General features: G+C 36.1%; 1 protein-coding gene across 1 annotated transcript in view; it reads left to right on the top strand.

The window, feature by feature from the left end:
- ARID2 (AT-rich interaction domain 2) overlaps positions 1-26,149 on the top strand; it is a gene marked incomplete at both ends in the record, with an annotated part of 103,777 nt that overhangs the window by 53,075 nt on the left and 24,553 nt on the right. Inside the window, 11 exons of the mRNA XM_079549351.1 lie at positions 6,145-6,278; positions 7,093-7,311; positions 10,076-10,143; positions 18,246-18,312; positions 18,398-18,648; positions 19,772-19,868; positions 19,947-20,156; positions 20,457-20,624; positions 22,242-22,317; positions 25,280-25,414; positions 25,886-26,085. Of these exons, the coding sequence (XP_079405477.1) occupies positions 6,145-6,278; positions 7,093-7,311; positions 10,076-10,143; positions 18,246-18,312; positions 18,398-18,648; positions 19,772-19,868; positions 19,947-20,156; positions 20,457-20,624; positions 22,242-22,317; positions 25,280-25,414; positions 25,886-26,085 (1,625 nt within the window). The remainder of the gene's footprint in view (positions 1-6,144; positions 6,279-7,092; positions 7,312-10,075; positions 10,144-18,245; positions 18,313-18,397; positions 18,649-19,771; positions 19,869-19,946; positions 20,157-20,456; positions 20,625-22,241; positions 22,318-25,279; positions 25,415-25,885; positions 26,086-26,149) is intronic.

The raw sequence follows: 26,149 nt of genomic DNA, 5'->3' as shown, positions 1-26,149 counted from the left end.
GCACAGCTGTTTTTCAGTAATAGAAAAGCTCATTTTATTGTACTTAAATGTTTTACATTTTAAAAGCAAGACCTGTCTTTATGGTAAGTATTCTGCTGTTTGTACAGAAGCTGTGTGCCAGATTGGTAAGATTAGTATTTAAGACTAGTAAAGCTCATTTAATAAGCTAATTTACAAAGCTTCTTCTCTACGCTAAAATTCCAGGTCATTCTTTCTGCAGTAAACAAAAGGAGGGTTTGAAGGATTGAGGTCTGTGCAGTTGTCTGTAAACAGTCAGTACTAATGTAGCATTAAGGAATCACACAAAGTCAGGCTATTATGGTTTGGTTATTATAGCTGAAATTTAGTAATACAATGTTGTTAAGCTCCATGGATTCATAAATAGTAAAATGTCCTCCCTCTAAACTAGCATGATCTTAACATGGATGAGTATGTGATAGGTGTAAGGTAAGTTTTTTTCACTTGTGGTAGGGGAAAAAAACATTTTAGCCTTTGTGGGTTTCTTTTTCCTCAGTACGCTTAGATGAGTTTGGGGTGTGTTAGGAAAATGTTCTTTGAAGATGTGGAACTTCGGTGAACTGAATGAGAGCTAGAGGAGCTGAGAGTTTTTGAGGGTGAAGTCGGCGCATGTTTAGGCTTAGGGAAAAAGTACATCATCTCTTTAGGTTGATTTGAATCCCGTTTTCCTGTGAAATAAGACGTGATAACGTTGTCAGAATTGTTAACACGCACAGACATACAAAGATAATTTTAGTTTGCAAAGGTCTTTTAATTTATACACACCCATAAGACTTTTCTAAATCCCCCCAAATTGTTAGTCCAGTCGAGTTGGAAACAGTGTAGTTGTTTGCTTCCAGAGGAAGGAAGAGGACAAGATCTTTAAAATTTCAGAATGCCTGTGTTTGACAGAACTGCATTTACACATTTTAATAAAGGAGGTATTAACAGAGGAGAATATCAAGGATATTCATAGTGCTCAGCTCTGCTGGGACATGGGTTTAATGAAAAGCATAAGGTTCAGTATTTGTACTTTAAAGCATGGGACAAAGTGGATTATTCTGGAATACAGGCTTTTTTTTTTTTTTTAAGCTTAAATAGCTATTCATTCTTGACAGAATGGACAAGTCCAAACAAAGGTGATTGTGAACACACTGTATTTTGAGAACTGTGTTTTCTCTGTAGGGATTTTTATTTGCTTTTATTAAGTATTCTTAGGAAACCTTTTTTTCAGCAATGAAAGTGCTTTATGCTAAGCTCAACCTTTGGCTTGGTCCAACAGGTATGAGGAAATTAGATCTAGCCACAGCACTCCTAGAGTCCTGTTAGACAAGCTAAGGCAGTCTAGCTTCTGCCATTGGTGAAATGGCACGTGCATGTGCTCAGCCTGCATTTCCCCTGCTTCAGTACTAATGTTCGTCTGACCCTTGTTCACTTTGATAAACTAGCAGAAAACCAACCTAGAATTCTCTTGATTTGCTAAATGTTCTCACTTAAGGAATGGCGATGGGGTGGTCAGGAGAGAAAGTCATGCAGACCATGGAGCTATCTCTTTAGGTCTTGATATATATATAAATAATCAATATTTATGTATATGAAATAATCAAGACCTAAAGAGGTAGCTCAATATTTGTGTATAGTTTCACATTAAATGGGTTAGAATTATTCATGGATTTGATTAATCTGGTCCAGGACTTTGTGCAAGCCTGTGTGTTTCTTTGTTATGTCTTTTCCTTGATTTCAGTAGCTTTTGATGATCTCAGTGGAGTACAAGACAAAGCATTCACTTGTGTATGTGTAAATACAAGAGAAATTGTCTTTCAGTGTTGGTTACTTCAGTTAAAATACAAACTCCTTCAGTCAGAGCACGGTGGCAGTAATGATGACGGACCCAGTGATTTACTGAACAGTTTGGAGTTTTCTCCAGCTAGACCTTTGTGGTGACCGGTATTTAAAACTGTTAACTCTTCTCAAGGTCCATTTTGGGCCACAGTAAATTGAAAATACTGTGATACTGAGAATTTTTAGCTTTATACTTAGTTCAGGATCCTGCAGAACTGTGCTCTTTTTCCTGAATTTAGAAGCCACTGGTAAGTCTATCTTAAGATACCAACCACTAATGCATAAGGAAGGAATTTGGCCTGGCAGAATACATAAGCCACAGGCATATTTTGGTTTTTGTTCACAGTTACTAAAATATTTCTGGCTTCAGGATGATCAGAAGAGGGAAGAGATGCTGTCCACTACATAGATTGATATGAGCTTTAAATAGATGATTCTGTCACTGAGGGAGTAAGGTACATTTCAGATGATTTAAAGTTGTGGTTACTGAGCTTTCAGAATTGGAGATGAGCATTTGATTCCAGGAAACATTTTTGTGTCTGTTTTAGGATTGCTACATGTTGAATGTTGAGAAACCAGTGCAGATACGCTCTAGAGCACATGATGTCATGGGACTCATAAGATTACGTTATGCACCATTTCTGACTGTACACTTGAAAGCTTGGCTATGCCACTTCATGTGTTACGTTTCACAGTGTGTCTTTATTCACTATTTTTAAACTGAAGCAAAGAAGGCATTGCAGTCTCAGTGTCCTCAGTTACAAGGGCACCCACTTCAGCAGCAGACCTGCATTTTCTTTTCTCAAAATTCTTTTGCTATTGACACATTTTAAAGAGCCTTTATTGTTGTCCTTGACTTCCTTCACCAGATTTAATTTCCGGTGGGCCTTAGTTTTCCTTGTGGCATCCCTGCATGTCCTGACGACATTTCTGTACTCAAGTACCCAGACTCCATTTCCACATTCTGTAGATTTTTTTTTTTCCTTCTGTTTGAGTTTTTCCATGAGCTCCTTCCTCATCCATGTGGGTCTCCTGGCACCTTTGCCCGATTTCTTACTCTCCAGGACGTATCGGTCTTGGAAGTAGTGATGTTTGAATGTCAAACAGCTCTCTTAGGCCCACTTACCTGCCAGCACTCTCATCCATGGGACACATCCAAGTAGGTCTCTGAAGAAGTCACAGTTCTCCTGAGGTCCAGTTTCTTCTGTGTATGATCCTCAACTCCACCATCTCATGTTTGCTGCATCCAAGAGTGCTCCCAGTCTTCATTCTCATTCCTAACCAGTACTTTGTAAGAACAGGTTCCCACAGCGTGCCACTCCTCGTTGGCTCCTGCACCTCCTGCGTCAGAAAGTTATCATCAACACACTGTAGGGACCTTCTGGACTACATGTGCCTGGCAGCATTGCTTCTTCAGAAAATACCAGGGTGATTGAAGTCTCCCATGAGAACCGGTGCCTGTCATCATGAGGCTATTTTCAGCTGTGTGTGGGAAGCCTCATCAGCTTCCTCCTCCTGATCAGGCAGCTGGTAGTAAACGCCCACAGTGTGCTACCCCTGTTTGCCTGGCCCTAATCTCACCCATAAGCTTTCCACTTGTTCATCATTCTTCTCTAGGCAGAGCCTGATACATTCCAACTGCTCTCTCACATAAAGAGCAACTTCAGTGCCACGACTTGCTGATCTATCCTAAAAAGTACATAGCCATCCATAACAGCATTCCAGTCTTGCGAGTTGTCCCAGCCATGTCTCTGTGATGGCAGTGAGATCATAGCCCTGTGACCGCACACTAATTCTTTTTGTTTATTCCTCATGCTGTGTGCATTGGTATACAGGCACTCAGAGAAAAAACAGGAGCAGAGGATGCAGGTTTCTCTGTGGGGATGCAGAAAGGGCCCCCCACAGCTATACACATCCTTAAAGTTGCTGGCCTTCTGGCTCGTGTCATGGGAGGCAGCCAAGGAATGGTTGCACTGTTCTGGTTGGCGTGGCTTATTTGCTGTTTCAGTTGCAATGGCATTGAGCATTGCCATTTTGGACCCCACCCTCCAGGTGCTTCAGTTTAAAGTAATTTATGCATATGTAAGTACTACTAGCGTTAACTGCTTTTATTAACAATTTTCATCAAATGATTAGGAAGTTCTCATAGTAATGTAATTACTTAGTTTTTAGGCTCTCCAAATGACCATTTTATTATAACAGAAATAAAATATATGTGTAGATGAACTATTTTTTTTCAGTTTGTTTGGAGTAGATGAGTGATACTCATCTGCTTATGATTGCCTTTTGCCATAGAGATCCTATGAATTGCATTTGATCTTAATCTTTGGATTTCAGATTTAAGAGAAAGGAAAGAAGTGGGATGAGAGGGGAAAGAAGTGGAAAAGAAATAGGGTTTAGATTTAAAAACCTTTGGGTAGAGAAATGTTGACCTGTAAGTTTTAAAATGTTGTAAACAGCTTAGTTTTGTAAGGGTGTGTTTTTTTTTGAGATTTTAAATGTGATATAAGTAGCATAAATGATCATTTCTAGCTTAAAGGAAAAAGCAACTGTAACTAAATGCAGTTTCTTTTTTGTTGAATCCCTAAAAAAATAGTTGTGCAGTGAAGCTGTGGACTTTTTAACAGAGGGCAATGTAGCAGTGGTTCACCTGAGGATAACATACATATACTTTGAATGTCGTAGGCACCAGTGAGACTCCAATCATGCTTGCGTGGGGTACAGTGATATATATATATATAGTATAACTATATATATACATATGTATATATAAAACTTAATAACTCAGAAATTTTCTTCTTCCTTCTGGAATTTGCTAACATGTTAAGAGCATGATTATGAAACTGATGCTTCGTTTCATGAAATAATAATGTGCACAAAATACTCCCTGAAAGTCATCAATAATACTGTTTTCTTCAAATAAATGCTTAAAATCATTCTGATTCACCATAAATTAGTGGCTTCAGTGTCTACTGACGATAATTATATCAAAAGCTTTTTTTTCTCCTATTTTTGTTAAATATTTTTAGTATATACAAACGGGAAGATAAATGTTTTGAATGATCTCCTGATTAAGTAGCATTTTGAGTACAATTTAATTGGCTTGATGTTGTTTTTCAACACATTGAAAGCTTCCAAATGTAGGCAACTTTGGAATAATTTCATTAGAGATGTCATAGCTACATGTCTGTAAAATGAAGGCCACTGTGGTCATACTGTCTTTATATTTTGGAACGTTGTATGTTCGGAAAGTTACAGTTTATAATGCTGGAATAACTAAGTTGAGATAATTAATTTACTGAGCCGATTAGCTATTTGATTTTTGATGTATACGTAGCTTCTGTGCTTGCAGACCTCTCTGGGATAATCTGTCACTGTGTAGAGTATATCAGCATTTTTCTGAAAGGATTTTAAGGGATTTCTGATAGTCATTAGTTGCAGCTGTGGCTCACTTTCTGACCTTGAATCACTGCCTGCAGTGAATCTTAACTCTTCATCTTGTGTAATAGAATTTGGTACGTTGTTTTTCTTTAGGTCAGAAGAAAGGAAGGAGCTGTTTTTCTGGGCTTACCCTCAGTAAGGGTATTAGTAAACTGTACAGAATAATTATGTAGGGTAGCAAAGTAAAAACTGACTTTGCAAAAATGGGCTTAGTCACAAGAAAACTCAGTGGGTTGTACTGGGTCTGTTCAGCCTTGAGAAAAGAAGACTCAGAGGTGATCTTATTAATCTTCATAAATATCTTAATTAAGTGTGGGATCCGAAAAGAGATGGTCAGCCTCTTATCAGTGGTCGGTTGGGACAGGACAAGGGTGAACGGCCATAAAATGGAGCATTGGAAGTTCTGCACCAATATGTGAAAGAACTTCTTCACAGTGAGGGTGATGGAGCTCCGGAACAGGCTGCCCAGGTTATGGATTCTTCTCTGGAGATACTGAAGACCCGCCTGGATGCCCACCTTGCAGCCTGCTACAGGGAGCCTGCTTTGCAGGGGGGTTGGACTCAATAATCTCTAGAGGTGCCTCCTAACCCCTACAGTTCTGTGATTCTGTTGTTTGAATTGTTATGAATTGTTGCTGAGGTTTATGAAGATTTTTGATACCTAAAGCCAAAATTTCACATACCTGCATTTTCTGTATCATCTATTGTCAGTCTGAGTATGACTTTGTTCTGTACCATTTGACTACCATTTGCAGTATATCTCCATGTTTGTTTCCTTTGGCAGTTCAGTTCTTGAGAGATAAGAATGATTAGTTACACATATTCAAAATCTTTTTATTTTATTTTTGTTTTATTTTATTCCAGTTATCTAGAAAAGTATGAAAAAGTCCATCATTTTGGGGAGGAGGATGAAGAGGTACAACCAGGCAATCCAAAGCCACAACTTCCCATTGGTGCAATCCCAACTTCCTATAACTACCAGCAACACAGTGTGTCAGGTAAATTTTTGAGATTTGTTCTGTAACTTCTTTTTCCATGTATTTTAGAACAAGCTACAGTAATAGTGTATAAATATATTTATAACAATACTAAAATCATCAAATCGTAGCTTCTTTATTTAATGCATCAAAAAACTTTCCACTCTGAATCTCAATAGAATGAGAATCTGTAAACCATTACACTTATTTCCAAATGTTTCTTCTTTGAATTAGCAGGACTAAAGTTATTTGTCTTGAAACAGAACGTACCTTGAAAAGTCACATATGTTGTTTGCATTAATTCAGTCATTTCTCTGAAAAGCCAAATATCTGGGTTTGAGCGTAGGATTATTTAAGCTTTAAAATCTGAGGAATAAAGCTCACGCATAAGAAACCTGAATCAACTTGGTTGTAAATTATAGACTGAAGTGTCACTGTCGGAAAACAAACAGAAAAAAACGATAAATCTCATGGGCTGTGTGTGAAGGGTGGGTAATTTGGTGCATAGAAAGCAACTTCATATTATATTACAATTCTATTCTGCTTTAATTAAAGTTTACATTTTCAAAGCTTTTCGTTGGAAGATCACACTGCAATATTGCATTCTGGAGTTTCTGAAGGCATTAATATCTAACTAGAATGGTACACAATTAGGTAACATCTTCGAAATTCAAAGGAAATGGGGCAAATCAGTTGAATGCTGTAAAAGCAATACTTTAGAAATACAATATTTTTAAAAAATATCACTCATAAAGAAATATTGGGCAAAATACCATTTGAATATTAATCAGTTTAGTTATGAAAACTAAATGTTTTAATTTTTTTTCTTATTTAGATTACCTTCGTCAAAGCTATGGGCTGTCTATGGACTTTAACTCACCAAATGATTATAATAAATTGGTGCTTTCACTGTTATCTGGACTCCCAAATGAAGTGGATTTTGCAATTAATGTATGTACTCTTCTTTCAAATGAAAGCAAGCATGTCATGCAGCTTGAAAAGGACCCTAAAATCATCACGTTACTGCTTGCTAATGCTGGGGTATTTGATGACAGTAAGTATGTGACATTTTTGCAACAGAAAAGTCAATACCTGTTTACTGCTTTTTTTCACAATCCTTAGTAATCAAATTGTTTGTGCTTTGTTACCCTGTAATATACCTGTTATTTTGTAATGTACCTGTTCTTTCTTTTAATATATCTAGGTTTTTTTTTGTTTGTTTGTTTGGTATTTTTTTAACCTCTCTCAATTACTGTTTATATCAGACTTGGAGCATTACAAATACTCTTTTAAGTTACATAATTTGAAGCAGTGTTATTTAACAATATAAAGAAAACTGAGAATTAGCTTTTTATTGTTGCAGCTCACATTTGCAGCATTGGATTTGTAGTTCATTTGTAGTTATCATTACTTGTAGTGCATTACTGCTTTCTTCTGAAGACATAGGACAGTGCTGATTTTTCATAATTCTTTCCTACTGACAATCACAAATTAAAAACTAAAAAAGAGTGCTCTGAAAACTGACCCACCAAGGTCTTATCTTGGCTCATCATATTCAAGTGTAGTGAATTCAGAAAACAAATCTCAAAGAATAAGAAATAGTTAATGTATTAACATTTCAGTTTTTAAAGATAGTCTGTTCCCTCAATATACAAAAACTACGTAAAAAAAATTCTTCAGTTCAAAATGTTGTGTGGCTTCCATGACAAGTTGTTCCTTGTTAATTGCTCATCTGTCTTTCTGCCAGGGAAGGGGGTAGAAAGGAGAAAAGAAGATGGGGGAAAAAAAAAGGTTATCCTAAACCATCCTAAAATCATGAAAGCATATCTGCTATCTCATAGTGATGGGGAGGAAGTATTTACTGTTTTTATGTAACTTAAAAATTTTTTTTTTTACCATAGTAAATAGATGAAATGAACGTTTTTAGCTAAATATGTTTGTCTGCTACTACAGATGATCATATGTATCTGTTGAGTGTAAATATGCTTTGCACATGTAAGCACAAACATGGTTTGTCAGAGACTCAGTTTTAAAATTCTGTGGAAGAATCCATGTTAGACACTGTATTCTGATTTTTGGTTTGATTTTTTTAAAAATCTTTTAATATCTTGAAGAATTTTGCATAATGATCTGTAGCTTTTTTTTCCCCTCAGTACTGCGTTAGTGTTTTTTGACTTCTCCCTTATGTTTCTGACTTGTGCCTCTGCCTTTCAGTTCAGCTCAGATCAGTTAGATACTGGTCTGTCAGTATCTTCGTCTAGCCCGATTACAGGAACTTTCTAAGAAAAATGAAACTTAGTCCTCTACATGAATAGTTCCAAGGATGCTTGCTTTCTAGATTTGAGTTTGCCGTCAATCATTGTGGAGCCATTGATGGATTTAGAAATCGATAATCAAATTTTGTATTATTATTTCACAATTTCTTAGACTTTGCAAAGGTAGGCAGTGTTTTCTCAGGCTCTTACATTGGAATCTGAGCACAGGCTTGTCCATAGCTGGCCTGTGCTTCTACTGCTTACGTTGAAAAATATTTGAGTGACAGTAGTCATGAGGAGTGGCAAGAATAGAATGAGGCTTACTCTTTTCTTTCCCTGGGGAGAAAGCTTCATTTTTATTTTACCTGATGCCTCTAGAGATGACATCTTCTGAGTGTCCCAGCAGTCCCAAACTGTTTAAGACAAACTGGAGAAACGAAGGGTGATGTTTACGTACTTCTAAGCATGAAGCTTTTATGTTATAAGTATTAAATGTAAATTGTCAAGTTATGTGATTAAACAAAATCTGTAATAGCAAACTATGAAAATACTGTCACAGTAATTTCAGGTGTAAATGATAGCTGGTTAATTTTATTTGAAATGAATGTGGGTTTTAGACTTGGCTTGTCTATAATTAAGGTGTTAAGAATGATAATATTTATAATGCAGTGTTTCTAGGTAACAAGAAAAATATGTTTTCAGCTCCTTCTCTGACCCTTCAGTAGTTTGTTGACAGTTGTATTGCATGTAGTAGGACAGTCCCAGAGGCTTGAGGTGTTTATGTAGTATCTGTGCTATGAAATGCTGCATAAAGCCCTCGTTTGAGTTCTGTAGAAGCTGAAATAAGTCTTGGAAATGAGATCTGTTAAGTTTTGCTCTAAGCATTGAAACATTACAAACCAAAATGTAAAATAAATGAATAAATAAAAAGTGTGGCATTACTTGCCATTAGTTTATTACAGAATATTGCAAGACAAAGCTTAGTTTTATAGAGACTGAATGTTAACTGCTATTTGCAAGTGGTAATGGTTAGAAAATCTGTGGTACTGACTCCATTAAACATCCAAGAGCACTGATTAGGCTTCCTGGTTAAATAGTGGCTTTCAGCTGAGTGCTGTCAAACTATCAGTGCTACTGTTCTGCTTTTCAGAAAACAGTTGTGGGAATTTGCTTGAGTGCTGAAATAGTGTTTACAGCTCATGCTGGGCACATGGAAAATAGTTGTTCGTGTGAGGTTGAAAACTGAACACTTGCCTTCTTTAAGAGAGCTAAGGAGAATTTTCCCATGATTTTTATTTATTTATTTTGAAATTCATAAACCAGTCACTTCTTCTGGTTATTCTCTGTTTAAACTATAAAACTGCAGTAGAAGTTAATTAAATCACTGGAGAAATTTCAGGTTTATCTGATTTAGTACAGGATTCTTTGAAGGAAAATGAGATGCTAGAATAGCCTGTAGTGTTGTTGAATCTTTATTTGGTTTGTGGATTAGCAAAAAAAGTTAAAATGTTCAAATCTTTTTTTTTTTATTTTAATACTGAATTCTGCTTTTTATGCTTAAAGCTTTAGGATCGTTTTCTGCTGTGTTTGGAGAAGAATGGAAGGAGAAAACTGATAGAGATTTTGTTAAGGTAATTTTAAGAATATTAAATTATTTAAACTGCATATGGTGGGTCTCAAATCCCTTTTAAAAAAAGAAAAAAATAAGGTGTACCAGGATGTGTATCTTGAATTACTCAACTTAATTCCTTTCATTTAAATATAATAAAACATTAAGTCACAGTTGTCATAAAATGTTGGGATAAGCACGAAGAAAAGTAGAAGGTAGGTGCAGGTAAATGGATAAAGAAGTTCCATGTTTCAATTCCTAAGATCTAATATGTGAAGAGAAAACCTATCCAACATATTTAGCAGGAAAAAAAAAAGAAAAAGGTAATATTTAAAAACTGCCGTGATCAGTAAAAAGAACCAACAACAGAAACAAACACACAACAACATTCTGAATTGTGAAAACAGGAACCGTAACACAAAGAAGATAAGGCAAATTTAATTCAGTTAGGAACGTGTGCTTGTTTCAGTTACTGTTTTTGCACATGACATTTTTATCTTTCCGCTAGAGGGCATGATGTGCTGCATTAGTAATGAAATGAGGTTAAAAATATAAAAGAAGTTGCTCTGTGTAAATGCTTGCTCCTTATTCTAGATGAACATTTTGAGGTGAGTGAGAGCCTGCAGTGTACCGTAGTTGAAAGAGATTTGACATTTCAGCGTAGTTACTGCGATGCACAGCAACTTCCTTAGACAGAATTTCAGGTGAAAATTTGTGTGACTAAAGTAGAAGAAAGCCAGGTTAAAGTGTGTTTTGCTAGTTTATGGCTTTTATCACATGAAAATATGAAAAAGTGAGCTGCTGAGTTATTTACGGGTTGGGAGACAGTTTTCTGCTCAATTTCTTAATCTTTTCATGTATTTAAATGTCTTGCCAATGTCTTTATGTAAAGAAATATTTGTTAGGAGCTCTTTCCATTTGTCTTCTGTTTCATTTTTATGTAACTCAATTCTGGGAAAAGCTGGACTACCATAGGGTTAGTTAAACAATAAATATTGTTGAAATGTCAATGAATAGATCCCCCAAGAATTATTTCCTAAATCAAGTTAACAAAAGAAAAAAGGTAAGCTTTAGTTTTTGTTAGTGTATAACTTGAAAACATGGTTTAAGTGTGCTGAAATGTGGAAAATAATGCTTCTTATTTTCTTACTTATATTAAGATATTTGTTTCCTTTTCCACTGAGAACGATGTCTGAAATACCTTAAGTTGTGGTTTTGTTTGTTTGTTTTTTAAGCACTTAGCACTTCTGTTTTGACTTCACCCTAAGCTGTCACAGACTGTTGCTGATCCAGAGCAGCAACAAGTACTACATTTAGGTCTGTAAACATTTAAAACCACGTGGAATTCTAATTTAATGTATGTTCGTTAATTATATAAATTTAAGTAATTGTGACAGATAAAGGCAGATGGTTCTGATAAACGTTTTTAACGAGAGTGTTAAGTAGAACCACCGTAGCTGCAGTAAAATTTACTGACAACAAACTTGGGTACTCTCCAAGGTTTATTCTTGAGCATTCAACATATGCATAGTATCATTCTAGTGAAGGACTTCTGAAAGCATGTTAGAAACGTACCACCACATCTAAAAATATCTCTAATGCCAAGGATACACATTTTTCATGACATCTCACTTTAAGCATTTGTTTCACCCCACTGCGGGAAGTCCTTTATTTTGTACTGCAGCTGTGAATGTATTAAAACAGAAAACAGAAAGCATGATGGGAACTTCCCGACATGGAATGGAGATATTTGATGGGCAGGGTAGATACAATGCATTTGCTTTTTATACCTTTAAGGTTAATAGAGTGGTTGTTGAGTGTGTGCTCCCTCCTTTCATTGTTCATATTACCTTTTTTACAATTCTTGTCAGCTTGTTTCTATTTTACTGCCAGTTCTTTTGGTTTTGTAGTCATCGTTCCAGTTTGTTTCTCTACTGCAATGGCAGCAAATTAGAATTTTCTGTAAAAATGAAAACAAAAAAAAATTATTACTGAGGAGAGGAAAAGTGGAGAATTATGAATTAAAAGCATTGTGATAGCATGAACATAGAAAGGGTGGAGATGAATAGAAAGTAGGGGGAAGAGATGTTTCTCAAATGTATAAATTCCAAGCTAATTGGAATTAAGTTGACAGAAATTCTGTTGAGCTTGTAAACGTTGCCCTCAGGCATCAGTGGTTTTTTCATTTGTTGGAGTCTGGGTTTTTGGTTTCGTTTTGCAGAGAAATTCTGGAAGTCTTGGAACTTGTGAAAATTATTCTTAGGGTTAAATTCAGGATTCATAGAGAAATTGGTAATTTGTGTTGTTGGTAAATGAATGTTAATTTAAGTGTTGGTATGTCCATTTTATGCAAAAAAAACAAACCAAAACCAAACTGAGCTCAGCTGAAAATAGCTTTTCAAATGGAATGTACAAAAATACAAGTGATCTGATGTTTAGAACATTTCATGTGTCATCTGTCTAGCTACAATTACTGAATTAACTTTTTTCCTAAGGTGCTGCTGCTTATTATTATAATATATAAACATAAACATCAAACTTTGGATTGCAGGAGGTTTTAGTTTCTGCACTTCAACATCTTTGTGTGCTTGCGTAATTATAGAATTATGTATTAAAAATTTCTCAAGTGGCTTTTAGAACAAGTTAACACTTGCTTAGAATAAACTTTAGCCTTTGTTCTCTTAATCATACTAGTATTTTTAAAATACTGTTCAAAAAAAGATTAAATTTTATCTGTCTTTTTCTTTAGACAGCATTTTAGGAGCAAATAGAAATATCTGTGTGTTCGATGTTTTATTGCTGCTGCTCTGTTTTCTCTTTTCTATATATAACGACTTCATTTTTTGCAATTCGTGTAAGCTGTCATTTGTGAAGCTTTGTAAATGGTCAGTAGTATCATGAATTTTTCAGAACAGCCTACTAGTCTGCTAACGTCATACAGACAAAAGGATATGCATCTTTAGTTGTATCCTCTGACACCACTAATAGTCCTGTTGAAGGTAAAGATGAAAAGTGGTGTATTTCTTTATTAAATGCTAAACTTCGTGAGAATCCATTCTTTTTTTTTTTTTTTACCAATCCTCCCTGCATTACAAGTTTTCCAAACAATTTTTTTATAATTTCAGTTTTATGTGTTATTTATTCTCCTTTGTACAGTGCTTCCCTCTAAACTAAATCAAAATCTTGAACATGAATACATACTCAGTCTCTGTTCAGAGACTTTTGTCAGAGTTTGAATATCATTTTAATTATGCCTTCTGTTTTCCTTTATAGCTGTGTGAGTTTGTTGCTTTTGCTCCTTTTGAGGTTTCCCGTTCCTGCCATTAAGCTTAAATCTCCAGTTATTTGGAATAAAACCTTGTCCTTATTTAAGTTCTTGGGAGTTCTTGGCTGTGGAATTCCAAAGTTTGTTCTCATGCAATTTTTGTGCTTTCTTTATTGCTTTGCGAAATGCTTTAGTTCTCCAGTTTTCTTCTTTTTTTTTATTTTATTAAGTTGTTATTTTGTTGTCCAGCTCTCTTATAAGTTTAACGTACTGTGCATTTATTCTTTGAGTCTGACTCATATGATGTGCAGAAAGAGAGAGATCATTCCAAATGCAAATGCCTGAAAGACTTTTCAAATGTCTCCTCTCTTTCTTAGTGATCCATCAAGCTGTTAAGCACAGACTTGGCTCCACTTGCCCTACTATTTTTCTTGGACAATAAGTAGTCACGATTGCTGCTACATTACATGATTTGTGGGCTCAAATGTCCATTGTTTATTATGAACAGAAATTTAATCTGATTTTCACTGAATTCTGTGTAATCTTGTGCATCTTTTTCCAGAGGAACTTGTCTATTGACAGTAATCGGATGGTGCACATGAATCAAGTTCCTTAACTCTTGGCCATTATCTCTTACCATCGGGGGCTGTCCCATAGTCAAGCATTACTTGTTTGCTTCCAACTTTTAGCTTTATATTCAAATTATATAACAAACTAAAATACAGGAATAAATGTTGAAAAGAGCTACACTTTTGCTTCCTTTCTGTTCATTTCTGTTTATCTGTAGTATCAAACTGCAACTATCCATAGTTTGTAGTAGGGAAGAAAAACTTCTTATGATGCTTGCTTTCTTGCCTCCATATTTTTTTAAAATGAGCGCCCAGACAGCTTGACCTAACCCATCCTTTTCCACTTTTGCCTTTAGGAAAATAAAAAAGCTGGCATGTTTTGTCTTGTTCTTTTCTCACAGGTGGATCTCGAACATTGTATGTAGATCATGTAATTCTATTTTCCACCTTGTCATTCTCTGCTCCCCCCCATTCTTTTCAGGGATCTTTCCTGCTTAGGCAGGAAACAAATGTTGAATGGACTGAGAGCAATCAAGCCAGTCTGCTTAAATCCAAAAAAGGTGATTTAGGACCCTCTTCCCGTGTAAAGAGAAGGAATAGAGGCTGCAATCTCACTCTGAACTTAAGATGTCTCAACACCTTTACTCAGGTATACAAGATGGCAAACACTGAGGTAACCCTAGTGCGTTAGAGGAAGGGTGGTTTCTTTTTTTTTTTTTTCTTTTTTTTTCCCCCCTGATCATTTACTAGCAGGACACTTGATTCCAATGTAAAGGTCTGTCTTAGGTATGGAAATATCTGTATTTCACAAGTATTCCAGAGGATAACTTTGAGAACAAGATGCTATTCTTTGTTTATATGCTTTTTTATTCTTCTATGTTGTTTTGGGTTATTTTTATAAGGTTTTTGTAATTAAAGAAGAGCAGATTGCAGCTATCTAGGGCGAAGCCTTCAGGTGTATTGGAGCTCAGAATGATGATTAAAACCTACCAAGCTTCCATCTGTACATCCAGGACTTGTTGCAAAATGCTTGTCAATGACTATAGTCCTGGGAAATCCTGTCCCTTCTACAGGTAGCTGTCCGTCTCTGAGATTGCTATGTTAATTACCAGATGTCCTAGGTTTTACCTTATGTACTTGAATTTTTTAACATGTTACTGGCTCGTTAAGCTGTTTAAGTTTCTGGCCTCTTGAATGGAAGATGTAGCATAATGTTGTTTCCTGAGTTTGTTTTTGTTTATTTTTTTATCTTCTCCAAGAATATACTGTTGTGTGTCTGTCTGAACAGACCAATATTCATGTCTCTGTATTAATCAATACAAGAAGTGAATATTCTCCTAATCCAGAGCCCAACTGGTTCTAGAACCAGGGATTACTTACTGCTACCTTCTGGTTGTGATAGCATTTCCCTGAACACTCTAATGAATCATCATCAGCTGTCGTGGGTGAATCAATTAGGTTCTTTTCCTTATGCTATGTAGAAACAAGCTCTTCTGCCTTATTTGTGTGAATTTCTCTCAGAGAGTGATCATGTACTGGAATGGCTGCCCAGAGAGGTGGTGGAGTCGCCGTCCCTGGCAGTGTTCAAGAGGCATCTGGGTGACGTGCTGCGTGATGTGGTTTAGTGCTAGTGGTGGCAATGGTGATGAGGAGACGGTTGGACTGGATGATCTTGTAGGTCGTTTCCAACCTTGTGATTCTATGATTCTATGACTAGGCTGAAGAGAATATGATAAAAGAGTGTGAGCATTATCATCCACAGTGATGTATGTAGAAATAAACATGAAAGAAGAAAACATATACTTCATAAATGTTATATTGTCTGTATGTTCACGTCTAATCTTCCAGGTTCTCCTCCTTAGAGCTTTTAAGAGACCTCCAGATTTCTTGAATATGGAGGATCTGAGGCAGTGGGGCACACGTTCTTCTGGTGTGCTTTGAGTACCTAACAAGGCTTATGTGTATGTTCTAGGTAATCCTGAGGCACAAAAATCTCTAGTTCGAGTGGTTAGCATCTTGTGTTCACAACCAGACTATATAATGAAACAGTTCAGAGTAACAGTTAAATAACTGTAGGTAAACTTTCTTTGGTGCTTTGGTATCTCTCTCATTTTAACTTACACAAAGAAACTGTGTCTTTTTCTTTTCTGGGGGGGGGAAATGTTATCTGACCTGACGGGTAGAATTATTTTACGGACTGCTTCTTAAGGAATGGAAGAGTTTTTCAGGTGTTCAAGCATGTAGTGAAATATTAGGTGAGATGGTGAGAATTTAGGACTGTGAGGCTTTAATTTCAGCAGTACCTGTTGTGTCTTCATCTGCAAAAAGCATGTATCCTCATTTTCCATCCTTTTGAGAATGTGTCCAAGATGATTGGATATCCGAAAGAAGTTCTTTACTATGAGGGTGGTGAGACACTGGAACAGGTTGCCCAGTGAGGCTGTGGATGCCGCTTCCTGGAAGCACTCAAGGCCAGGCTGGATGGGGCTTTGAGCAACCTGGTATAGGGGAAGGTGTCCCTGCCTGTAGCAGGGGAGGTTGAACTACATGGTCTTAAAGGTCCCTTCTGACCTGAACCATTCTATGATTTGCTGTGTAGACAAAAAATTTGCTCATTTGAGGCTTCTTATTTCCGGAGATTGTTGAATGTTACGTTTTGGACTATGAGCTGAAGTATTGAGTGGCAAAAAAATAGATTGGAGAATTTTAGCTTTGAAAACATTATGCTGTTTTATCATTTAACATGTGATAACAGTCTCAACATGACAGTGTTTGACTTCATCCACTTCCAAATAGGTTTTTGTTAAAGTTGAAGACTTTCAGCCTCTCACCTAAAAAAAAGTATATAAAATAAAATCCTTAACTGATCAAACAACTGATCTTCAAAAGCTTGTAAGATTTTTCTTTAGCAGTGGAATATGAAGGCTTATTGTCTTTTCTAAAAGGAAGCATTCTAAAGGATACTGACCAACGCATTTCCAGGAGATAGACTTCTGTGTGCTCTTTGCAACATTTATGGAACAAGTTTCAGGAAAGGCAGGTCAAAATGAAGTACATTCAGTAAACTACTTCTGTGCCTTGGTCTTCCTTCAGTTTCCATGGTAGCCTCAAAATTAACTTGAAAAATGTGTTGTCACAAGTGATGAGAAGTTAGACTTTATGTGGCTGTTCTTGTCTTTACTAAAATGAGGTGATAATCCTTTCTGTGCAAGCAGCCCTCTTTACTAAACAGCATTTGGATGTTGTTTACTGGCATTGTGGTGGAAAATAAAATTCTTTCCAATTTAGAAAATCTTAGTATTCTGTTTTTTTTCAAGAAGATAACAGTGTCAAGCTTGGTATGAGTGCTGTAATCTAGTAATTATATTTGCATAGCATAATTTCTGCTGCTTGGCTGGACATACCATCCTTTCCTTTTAATCAAGATTTATATGTGCTTTTATTCTGTTTTCATGGCTAGTAGAGTAGCTGTATTTCTTTAGTGAGTCAGGAATATATACATTAGTCATAGGAAAGTGTATATTTTTATTGAAACAAATATATTAGAATATATATAGATATATATTTGTATTAGTATATATTAGAGTGTATGTTTTTACTAGCTTGCAAACTTGATCCCTTGAGTGATTGTTACTTCAGCAGTTGTAGCAACATAACCATTTCCAGATCGGCCATCTATCTGTAGAGCAATTTGAATTCTAGTCTGCTGAAATATTCTGATTTGCCTTATGAATAAGGCTGGTGGTGATGTGATGGTTGTTGTTGATTCTGTTTTCATTGATTTAAGGTGATGTGGAAAAAACATAGGAGATTTAACGTGTCTGTCCAGATAGAGATCCTAAGTGCTGGACTTGTGGCAGGAGCTAAGATTTACTGAAACTCAGGGTCATCTTCCTTAGGACTTCACTGCTTGTAGGAAGTGAACAAAAATGAATTCTACTTTTTTCCCCACTTACTGCTGAATTTCTAATTTTTTTGTGGAAAACTATCCGTGTAGTTTCAGTATGTGTATCAGCAATGTAGATCCAGGGTAGAGTTGGTTCATCATGAACACATACTTCTGGTGCTTGAAAAAGAAAGAGCTTCCGAAATGTAAGCTATTAAACATCTCTCGTATCATTCAATGAGTGAAAAGTTGTGTTATTGTTAAATAAGACTCAAGGTACTGGGGGATTTTTGAAGAGTAAACTTTCTCCCATTCAAAAGTATTTTAAAGTGCTGGGAATAAAAATAGTATTTCAGGAAATATAATCCACTAAAAATTAAGTGTATTTCTAATTTTTTCTTCAGTTTTGGAGGGATATTGTTGAGGATATTGAAGTACGTGACCTAATTTCTGACAGAAGCAAATCTCAAGGTGAGAAATCTTGACTAAAATCACATACGTGTGTGTTTGTAAACATAGGAAAGGAAGGATTAAAATAAATCTATTTCCTCTGCAGATATTCCATCAGAAGATTGGATTTGGGAATCCTTATTTCATCCACCTCGCAAACTGGGCATTAATGATATCGAAGGGCAGCGGGTACTGCAGATTGCAGTGATTTTACGTAATCTTTCTTTTGAAGAGGGAAATGTTAAACTTCTGGCAGCTAATCGTACTTGTCTTCGGTTCCTGCTACTCTCTGCTCATAGTCATTTTATTTCTCTGCGGCAGTTGGGGCTTGACACGCTGGGAAATATTGCAGCAGAGGTAATGTTCTTCCAAACAGAGTAATTAAAATATTGTTTGATAAAGGCTTTACTTTAATGTTAATTAAATAAATCGCTCTTCCTCGATCACTGAATGAAATAGTAAATAAATCATTCTCTTAATCTGAAAATAGCAAACAGCCCAAAGTAAAATACAGGTTGTGTGTATTGGTTTGTTTAAATGGACTCGTGTGGAGAAGAATGATGATATGGGGATATTCAGGAAGTTCATACTGCATAATTTTCAGTTCAGTTTTACAGATGGGAGGAGAAAAATCAGTTACTTTCTGCATACGGTGCCCTTGCTCATTTGCTTTGTACTTCCTTCAGTTAAATTAAAAGTCGTATGTTTGGGAAAGGGGGTGGTGGGGGTTTTTATGCCATGTTTAGTGCACACTGGTATGATAGTCATATGGCCCTGGATGTACTGCCTGAATGATGTGAGACATCCTTTTCTTTTCAGAGAGACTTGAAAGTAATAAAATATGCTGTTCCAGTCTGTCATCATTGTGCACATAAATCATACAGATTTTACAAGTAGATATGTTAAGGCAATGTATTATTTTAAAATAAAACCAGTAAATTTAATTTAAAATGCTAGATACCAGAGAATGAGGCTTGAAGGATTGGTCTACTGTCTGAAAAAGCTATTTTTGTTTACTGTGTATCCATTTTCTCATGAATAAGAAAGAATGTTACACGTTTCAGTGTCTTGAGAGATCTGATCAAAAAGTAGGACTGGATAGAAACAGGATGAATGGTTGTGGTACCACAGCCTTTGGGAAGGAGTGCCTCTTACTCAAGTTCTGTTCTTTTTTGGATGCTCAAATATTTGAGTATACCATTGACTTTACAGAAATAAGCTTATTTTAGTTATTCCTACGAAAGTATAAATTAGACAGCTACTTCAGAGTAGGAAAGGAAGAGGGGACTGAAAATGCTAACTAAAGTTAAAACAAACAAACAAAGAAAAAAAGGACATTGTGAACATGTGTTATATAGCTGTGCTGCATTTAAACACTCTCCAATCTTATAGTTTGGAATATGTATTTGAATAAGGATTTGAACTAGTAGCACGAATATGCATAGTGTTAGTCATAGATTTTTTTTTTTTCCTTTTCCAGCTTCTCTTGGATCCTGTTGATTTCAAAACTACTCATCTAATGTTTCACACTGTTACAAAATGCCTCATGTCAAGGGATAGATTTTTAAAAATGAGAGGTAAGTTACCAAGCTATTCTTGCTGTGATTCTAGAATTGCAATTATTGCTGTTAAACTGTTTTGTATTTGTTTTTCAGGCATGGAAATCTTGGCAAATCTTTGTAAGGCTGAAGATAATGGTGTCTTAATCTGTGAATATGTGGATCAAGAGTCATACAAGGAGATCATATGTCATCTCACACTACCAGATGTGCTGCTTGTAATCTCAGCACTTGAGGTGCTATACATGCTCACAGAAATGGGAGAAGTAGCCTGCACAAAGATTTCTAAAGTAGAGAAGAGCATAGGTAAGAGAGAAGCAAGACAAAATACGCTATTCTCACTTACATAGAAGGAAAGACTTCAGAAAAGGTCAAGTTCAATGGTTAAAAATATTAAAATTCTTTGTGTTTGCAAGAAATTAATTATGCTAGTAACTACAAAAGCTAGATTTTTTTAAATGCCATTAATAACTTAAGTACAGATCTACAGAAGCATACAGAGGCTTGGTTTCATTCAACACAAGACAATTTGAAAGCAAATCAGAACATCCTAGCCTCGTTTGTGTTGTCCTAATGTTATTTTTGGTTTTGCATTTAATACTTCAGATACGTTAGTGTGTCTGGTTTCTATGGACATCCAAATGTTTGGGCCTGATGCACTTACTGCTGTTAAACTCATTGAACATCAGTGTGTTAGCCAGCAAGGAGTACCTGATGTCAGACCACCCATGATGGATCATGGTTCTTCACAGGCACATGCAGCAGGTATCGCAGGTTAGTACCACTACAAAGGAACATACTTTGCTGCAGAGTTTTCTATATGGTGTATGTGATTTCTGTCCTTTGGAGGTTTCTGATTGGGTTATGTAAGTAAGCATATGGTGTCTTTCTTGGATGCTTGTTCAGGAAGCAAATAGAACGTTTTGGTAGCTAAAGCTGTTGTGAAAAAGAAAGAATCTTAATATTTTTCAGTTGCTCTTTCTAAAATTTACTGAAAAATTATGCACACTGTTCCTAACTTTTTTCATTTGAAAGAGTATTTATTCTAGATTAGTTCTCTGGAAATAATGGAAACAAGTTATTTTATATTGCATTTTATACAGAATATTGTTGGTCAGTAACATAAACTGTTTGGTAGAATTACAGAGATGACAGGCGTATGGAATGCCTATTTTGAAGCTGCTAAACAGCTCACTGTGATGTGAGCCCAATTTTAACTGCATTATTTAAAGCGTGAAAAGTGTTTTCTTAATTGACCTTATCTATTAATTAGATTTTAAGGATTAACTTCTGCAGTCTTATTTTAGAGTTAAATATTAGTCCTTTTGAAGTTGATGACGCAGCAATTATTTGTCAATCAGGAAAACACATAAATGTCATTCTGTCTTTATTAATAAAAGCACCTGAGTAAATAAAAGCAGTATGCCTCAGGTTCACGCAAGAGGAACAGAGGTATTCATTCTGAAGAAAAATGTGACAGATATGTAGATCGCTCCAAAAGTGATGCCTTCTGTTTATTTCCTGGAAAACTACAACAAATACAAGAGCACAGTAACGCTATTTGATAGAGCAAATTCTGAGCTACAAAACCCTGTTTTTCAACAGTTAGGAACATTAGTAATGGGTTTTTGCCAGTGATGAACAAGAGCCTGCACACTGCGCTCATAAAAATCTGCGTGGCCATCCAGAACGTGTTTTGTGTTTCATGCCACTGTTACTATTGCTGAAATGCACCACCCACCTCCTCACTGTGCTGGCATCCGCTTTTTGATCTACATACGTGTTCACAAGTGTTGAATGTCACTGGGTACTACTTTTTTCCACATGGAAGAGTTCTGTCAACTCTGTACACAGTCAACTGTGCTTCATATGCACTTCCATGTCAGGCACCATTTTGTCAGCACCTTTGCTGCCATCTGTCACACTGCAACAAAATGTAGCAGGATATTGGTGGGAAGGTTCAACCTCTACTGCCATACCACCATCATCTGCCTCTGACATCGTGGACCAACGTAATAAAATAGAAGGCACTACTTTTGAAGCAGCCCTCATACTAACTTGTGTGTCCTGTGTTTCTTGAGCATGTTCAAATACCTCAGTGAAAGTGGCTGGAAAAGAGTATGTCTTAGGAGAGTAAACAGGTGAAGAAATCAATATGATGTTGCAACAAATTCTTTATGTTAAACTTGTCTCAGGTTAGGAGTTGGAAAAGTACCTGCTTAATTTCGGTAAATTGGAGCAAGTCTGTAGTGTGCCTTATGCCACCTCTGCAGCTTACTTTGGTTGGAAATACCCTGCTTGCAAGAAACAGGAGAAACTGTCCCATTGAAAGTTATGGCAGTGAAAGTCATTTCCTTCATTCAGCAAATACTTTTTTTTCCTTCCCTACAGCCTCTAGAACAGCACCACATGTTGCTCCACCACCAGGAATAGTAGAAATAGACAGTGAGAAATTTGCATGTCAGTGGTAAGTGCATCATTCTGTTCAAATATTTAAATGAAGAAGAAAAATAATGTCTGTATTCATGAGTCAGAGATTGTTCTGACTTGCTTCTATCATTGTTTGACTGCTTTTTCTGAAAAGTATGAAGTAAAACCATTCTGTCCTTGCTTTGAAGGAGTATGAAAAAAAAACAACTCAACCAACACGTTCATTCTTGGACAGTTGAAGACTGAAATTCTCTCTTAGAGTATAATTTAATTAGATTTTTAACTCTTGCATTGACCTTTATTAAGTTGTAAAGCAGCTTTTTTTGTTTCACGAGTACTTTCATCAGGTAATGTTTTGCCATGTTTCTGCACCAGTGTAAAAATAATCCTGAAATTATAAAGCTAGGCCTTGCAAAACTCTCGTGTGATCGTTGTAAATCTCAAACAGGCTAGGGAATATTAAAGCATCCCTTCTGAGTTCTCTCATTTTTATCTAATATTGTCACTGTTGGCTGCTTGTCAGATATTAAGAAGAAATCTGTTCTGCTTATGGTTCTTCTGTAGACTAAGCATCATCTTTCTGAACTATGTTTAATTTATGTATATCTCACATGCTAGATATATGTATAAATCGCTTCATTTTGGACTTCTGCTTCTACTCCACACTTCATGCGTTCATCAGTTGATTCTGTCTGATCAGTTACTGATCAGACAATGGCCTTCAAAATGAAGTAGTTACTATTTGTAAAAGCTTAGTGTTTTTACTTCCAGCAAAACATTGTTTTTATGGGAGAAACATTGAAGGTTCTTCTTGGTCAGGTGATGTTCTTGTGCTGTTGTTTGCAATCCGTTCATTGAAAATTTCATCTTTAAATATTTAAAAGAGAATGCCTGAAGTTGGGATCACCACGCTTCAACTTAGCATCTACATGGTTTTAGCTTTTAGCTACTCAGAGATGGTTTCCTAGACTGCTTTTTAGTTATTGATGGGGAGATTTCCCCGTAGTTAAAATAAGTGTCTTCATCTGGCTGATTTCTGGCAAGATTACTGATTACCTTCTGCTGCTGCTTTCTCTCTCTTAAGTGTGGGGAGCATTGGGGATATCTAGCTTGCAGAAGTAAGGTTTTAGGCAAGGTGAATTTTGTACTGTGCATAGATGTTAAAATATGAGTTTTGGCTGTTAAAATAAGTATTGGTAAGTACCATTATGTAACTGTGCAGTACCATCTCAAGACAAGAAGTAATGGAAAGAACAGTGTATCATAGTATCAGGAAGATTTGGAAAGTCTGCTCAGTTTCAGAGTCTGCATGCAGTGTGCTTCTGCAGCTATTAGTGATGAGCAGTACTAGTATTTTGTTCTTAATTTTCTTCCGGTGATAGGCATGAGCCAGTGAATAATAAAATATAACATCTGAAAATCTTCCTTAAATATTATCTGTGCTGACAAAAGAAAAATTAAAAGAATTCAAATCTAGAACAGAGAACTAGCCCCTTGCAAGTGTTTTTCTCAGTGCTGACATGAAGTGTCTTGCATTCAGGTAGATTTTCATTGTATGTTTTAACAGAAACTGGAAAATGAGCAAATAATTTTAGATGTTAGAAAAGTTATCTCTTGGAAGCAGTAGAAAAAAAAATGTATTTAAGCTGACCTTCCTGGATGTATTCTACCCAGGTTAAGCTGGTTTATGAGTCTTCTTGTAAGATAAGTGCATGTGACAGGAAGTGCTAAACACTGTTCGTGTTCCACCATTGTAAGTCCTGACCTGTATGCTGCTTGTACCAGTGACAGTGTGTCTGCCTGATGGAATATTCCTAGCTGGACAGTCATTTGTCTCATATGCCAGATTTAATTATTACTTAGACTTTCTATTACAGAGTGTGATCTCAATTTTTGTCGTAATAAAATTGTAACTAAACTGCAGGAGAAATGACATTATACTTGCACTTCACTGTTTATACTTCACTGTTTATGAGAGAACATGATTTAAAGAATGCAATCCTTTGCTTTTTTTTTTCTTTGAAACATTTAGCTCTTAGGGGAGTATGAGGCTCTACAAAGGAGAATGCAGTGCAGTTTTCTAAAGTGCTAGCATCACATAGTGAATACTGACATCCTAAATATATTTTTGTTCTGTCTGAGCCTGTGTTCAGATGCCACTATTAGAGAATTGTGCAGAGAGTTACTTATGTCCATTTACTGCTGGGGATGATCTGTTGGCATGTCTCTGAGCTGGAATAATGGATCTTGAATTAATAAAATCTACAGATAGAAACTGCTACCATCTCTCATAGCTTCCTGGGTAGTGTGTGCATTTGTGCAGATTCTTCTGTAGGAGATACAGAATCTTCTGGAAATTTCCCTAGAAATTGACAGGCAGAATAGATTGTTCAAGGATTTTATGATGCCTGCGTAGCGCATGACTCCTGGAATAAGTACGTGTCTTATGTGCATGCTCTTTCAGAGTTCAAGTCCCATTTCTCCTGCCTTCCTATCTCTTAGAATCACAGATTGAGGTGGTTATTCTACCTCTGTACTTTCTTGTGTTTTGAATTAAGACCGTATTCGTGTATAATTGGTTTTTACACGAATGTTCAGTAGGTTTAGCATAGACACATTTGATTAAGAATTAGCTAGTCTGCAGTCCATCTTTTGATAAAGAAGAGTCATTAAAAATAAGCATAAAGGTTTTGGGGAGGAAAGGTCACTAAACAAATCCTATCTTTATTTTTTTGTTGCTTCTGAATGTGCAACAATAAAAGGCGCATATGGGGACTGTTTTACATATTTCTATGTAAGTAAAGTATTGATTGTATACTGACTGGATATCTTAGACATCATAAGAAGTGAAAAGTGTGGAACAGACATTGGACAAGACAATAGATTGCAATTTTATTATTCATGTTATCATGTCTCAAAATTCTCTCATACAAACAGAAATGTTTTAACAGCTGTACTGTCACTGTGTTTTGCTTCATAGTCCATTTTTTCATCTTCAGGTTGAATGCCCATTTTGAGGTGAATCTTGATTGCTCAATCTCTCGAGCAGAAATGTACTCTGAATACCTCTCTACGTGTAGTAAATTAGCTCGAGGTGGAATCCTAACATCAACTGGATTTTATAAATGTCTGCGGTAAGAGAAAAATTTGTGCAGCAAAAAAGGAACTGTTGTATGTAATGCAGTGTTAGCAGTGTTAACACATAGCTTAAGAGTTCTTTGAGAAAAGAGGTTTTAAGTTGGGTTTGAAAGATCTGCAGTTTTAGAATTTTAATTGAAATGTGATTATAGTTTGATTTCATCCTATTTCAGTATCTTTAGTAGACTTGCTTCTGTGCTTATAGTCCTTTTAATCTTTTCTCACAAAGTTCTTGAAGATACTTAACTTGTTCAAAGTCTGTGCCAATGTCAGTTTGACCACAGGTCTCCTGTGATGAATGCTCTGAAGCTTACAGACAATTCTGCTGTATTGCAAAGATGCAGGCACTGGTGCAGTTACTGTGCATGTAAGAGTAGCGTTAGATTAATATTTTTAAAATAAGCCACTCATTGTAAGAGGGGAAAGTTATTGTGTTCATTAACACTGATCTGTGTTCTGTTTGGCAGAACTGTCTTTCCAAATCATACAGTGAAGAGAGTAGAAGATCCGATTAACAATGGTCAAGCACATATACATGTGGTAGGAGTGAAGAGGAGAGCTATACCACTTCCCATTCAGATGTACTATCAGCAGCAGCCAGCTTCGTCTACCCCAATTGTTCGGGTTGATTCAATTCCTGACATGTCTTCGTCTCCTTCGCCAGCAGGTTTTTTAATCATTTAAATATTGAGTATTCTGCATTGATTCTCAGAGAACAATTTTTTTTAAAA

Source organism: Tetrao urogallus (assembly GCF_951394365.1).
Source record: "Tetrao urogallus genome assembly, chromosome: 1".
Classification (NCBI taxonomy): domain Eukaryota; kingdom Metazoa; phylum Chordata; class Aves; order Galliformes; family Phasianidae; genus Tetrao; species Tetrao urogallus.
Note: the sequence above shows the minus strand (reverse complement) of the source record. Positions and strands in the feature narration are given on the sequence as shown.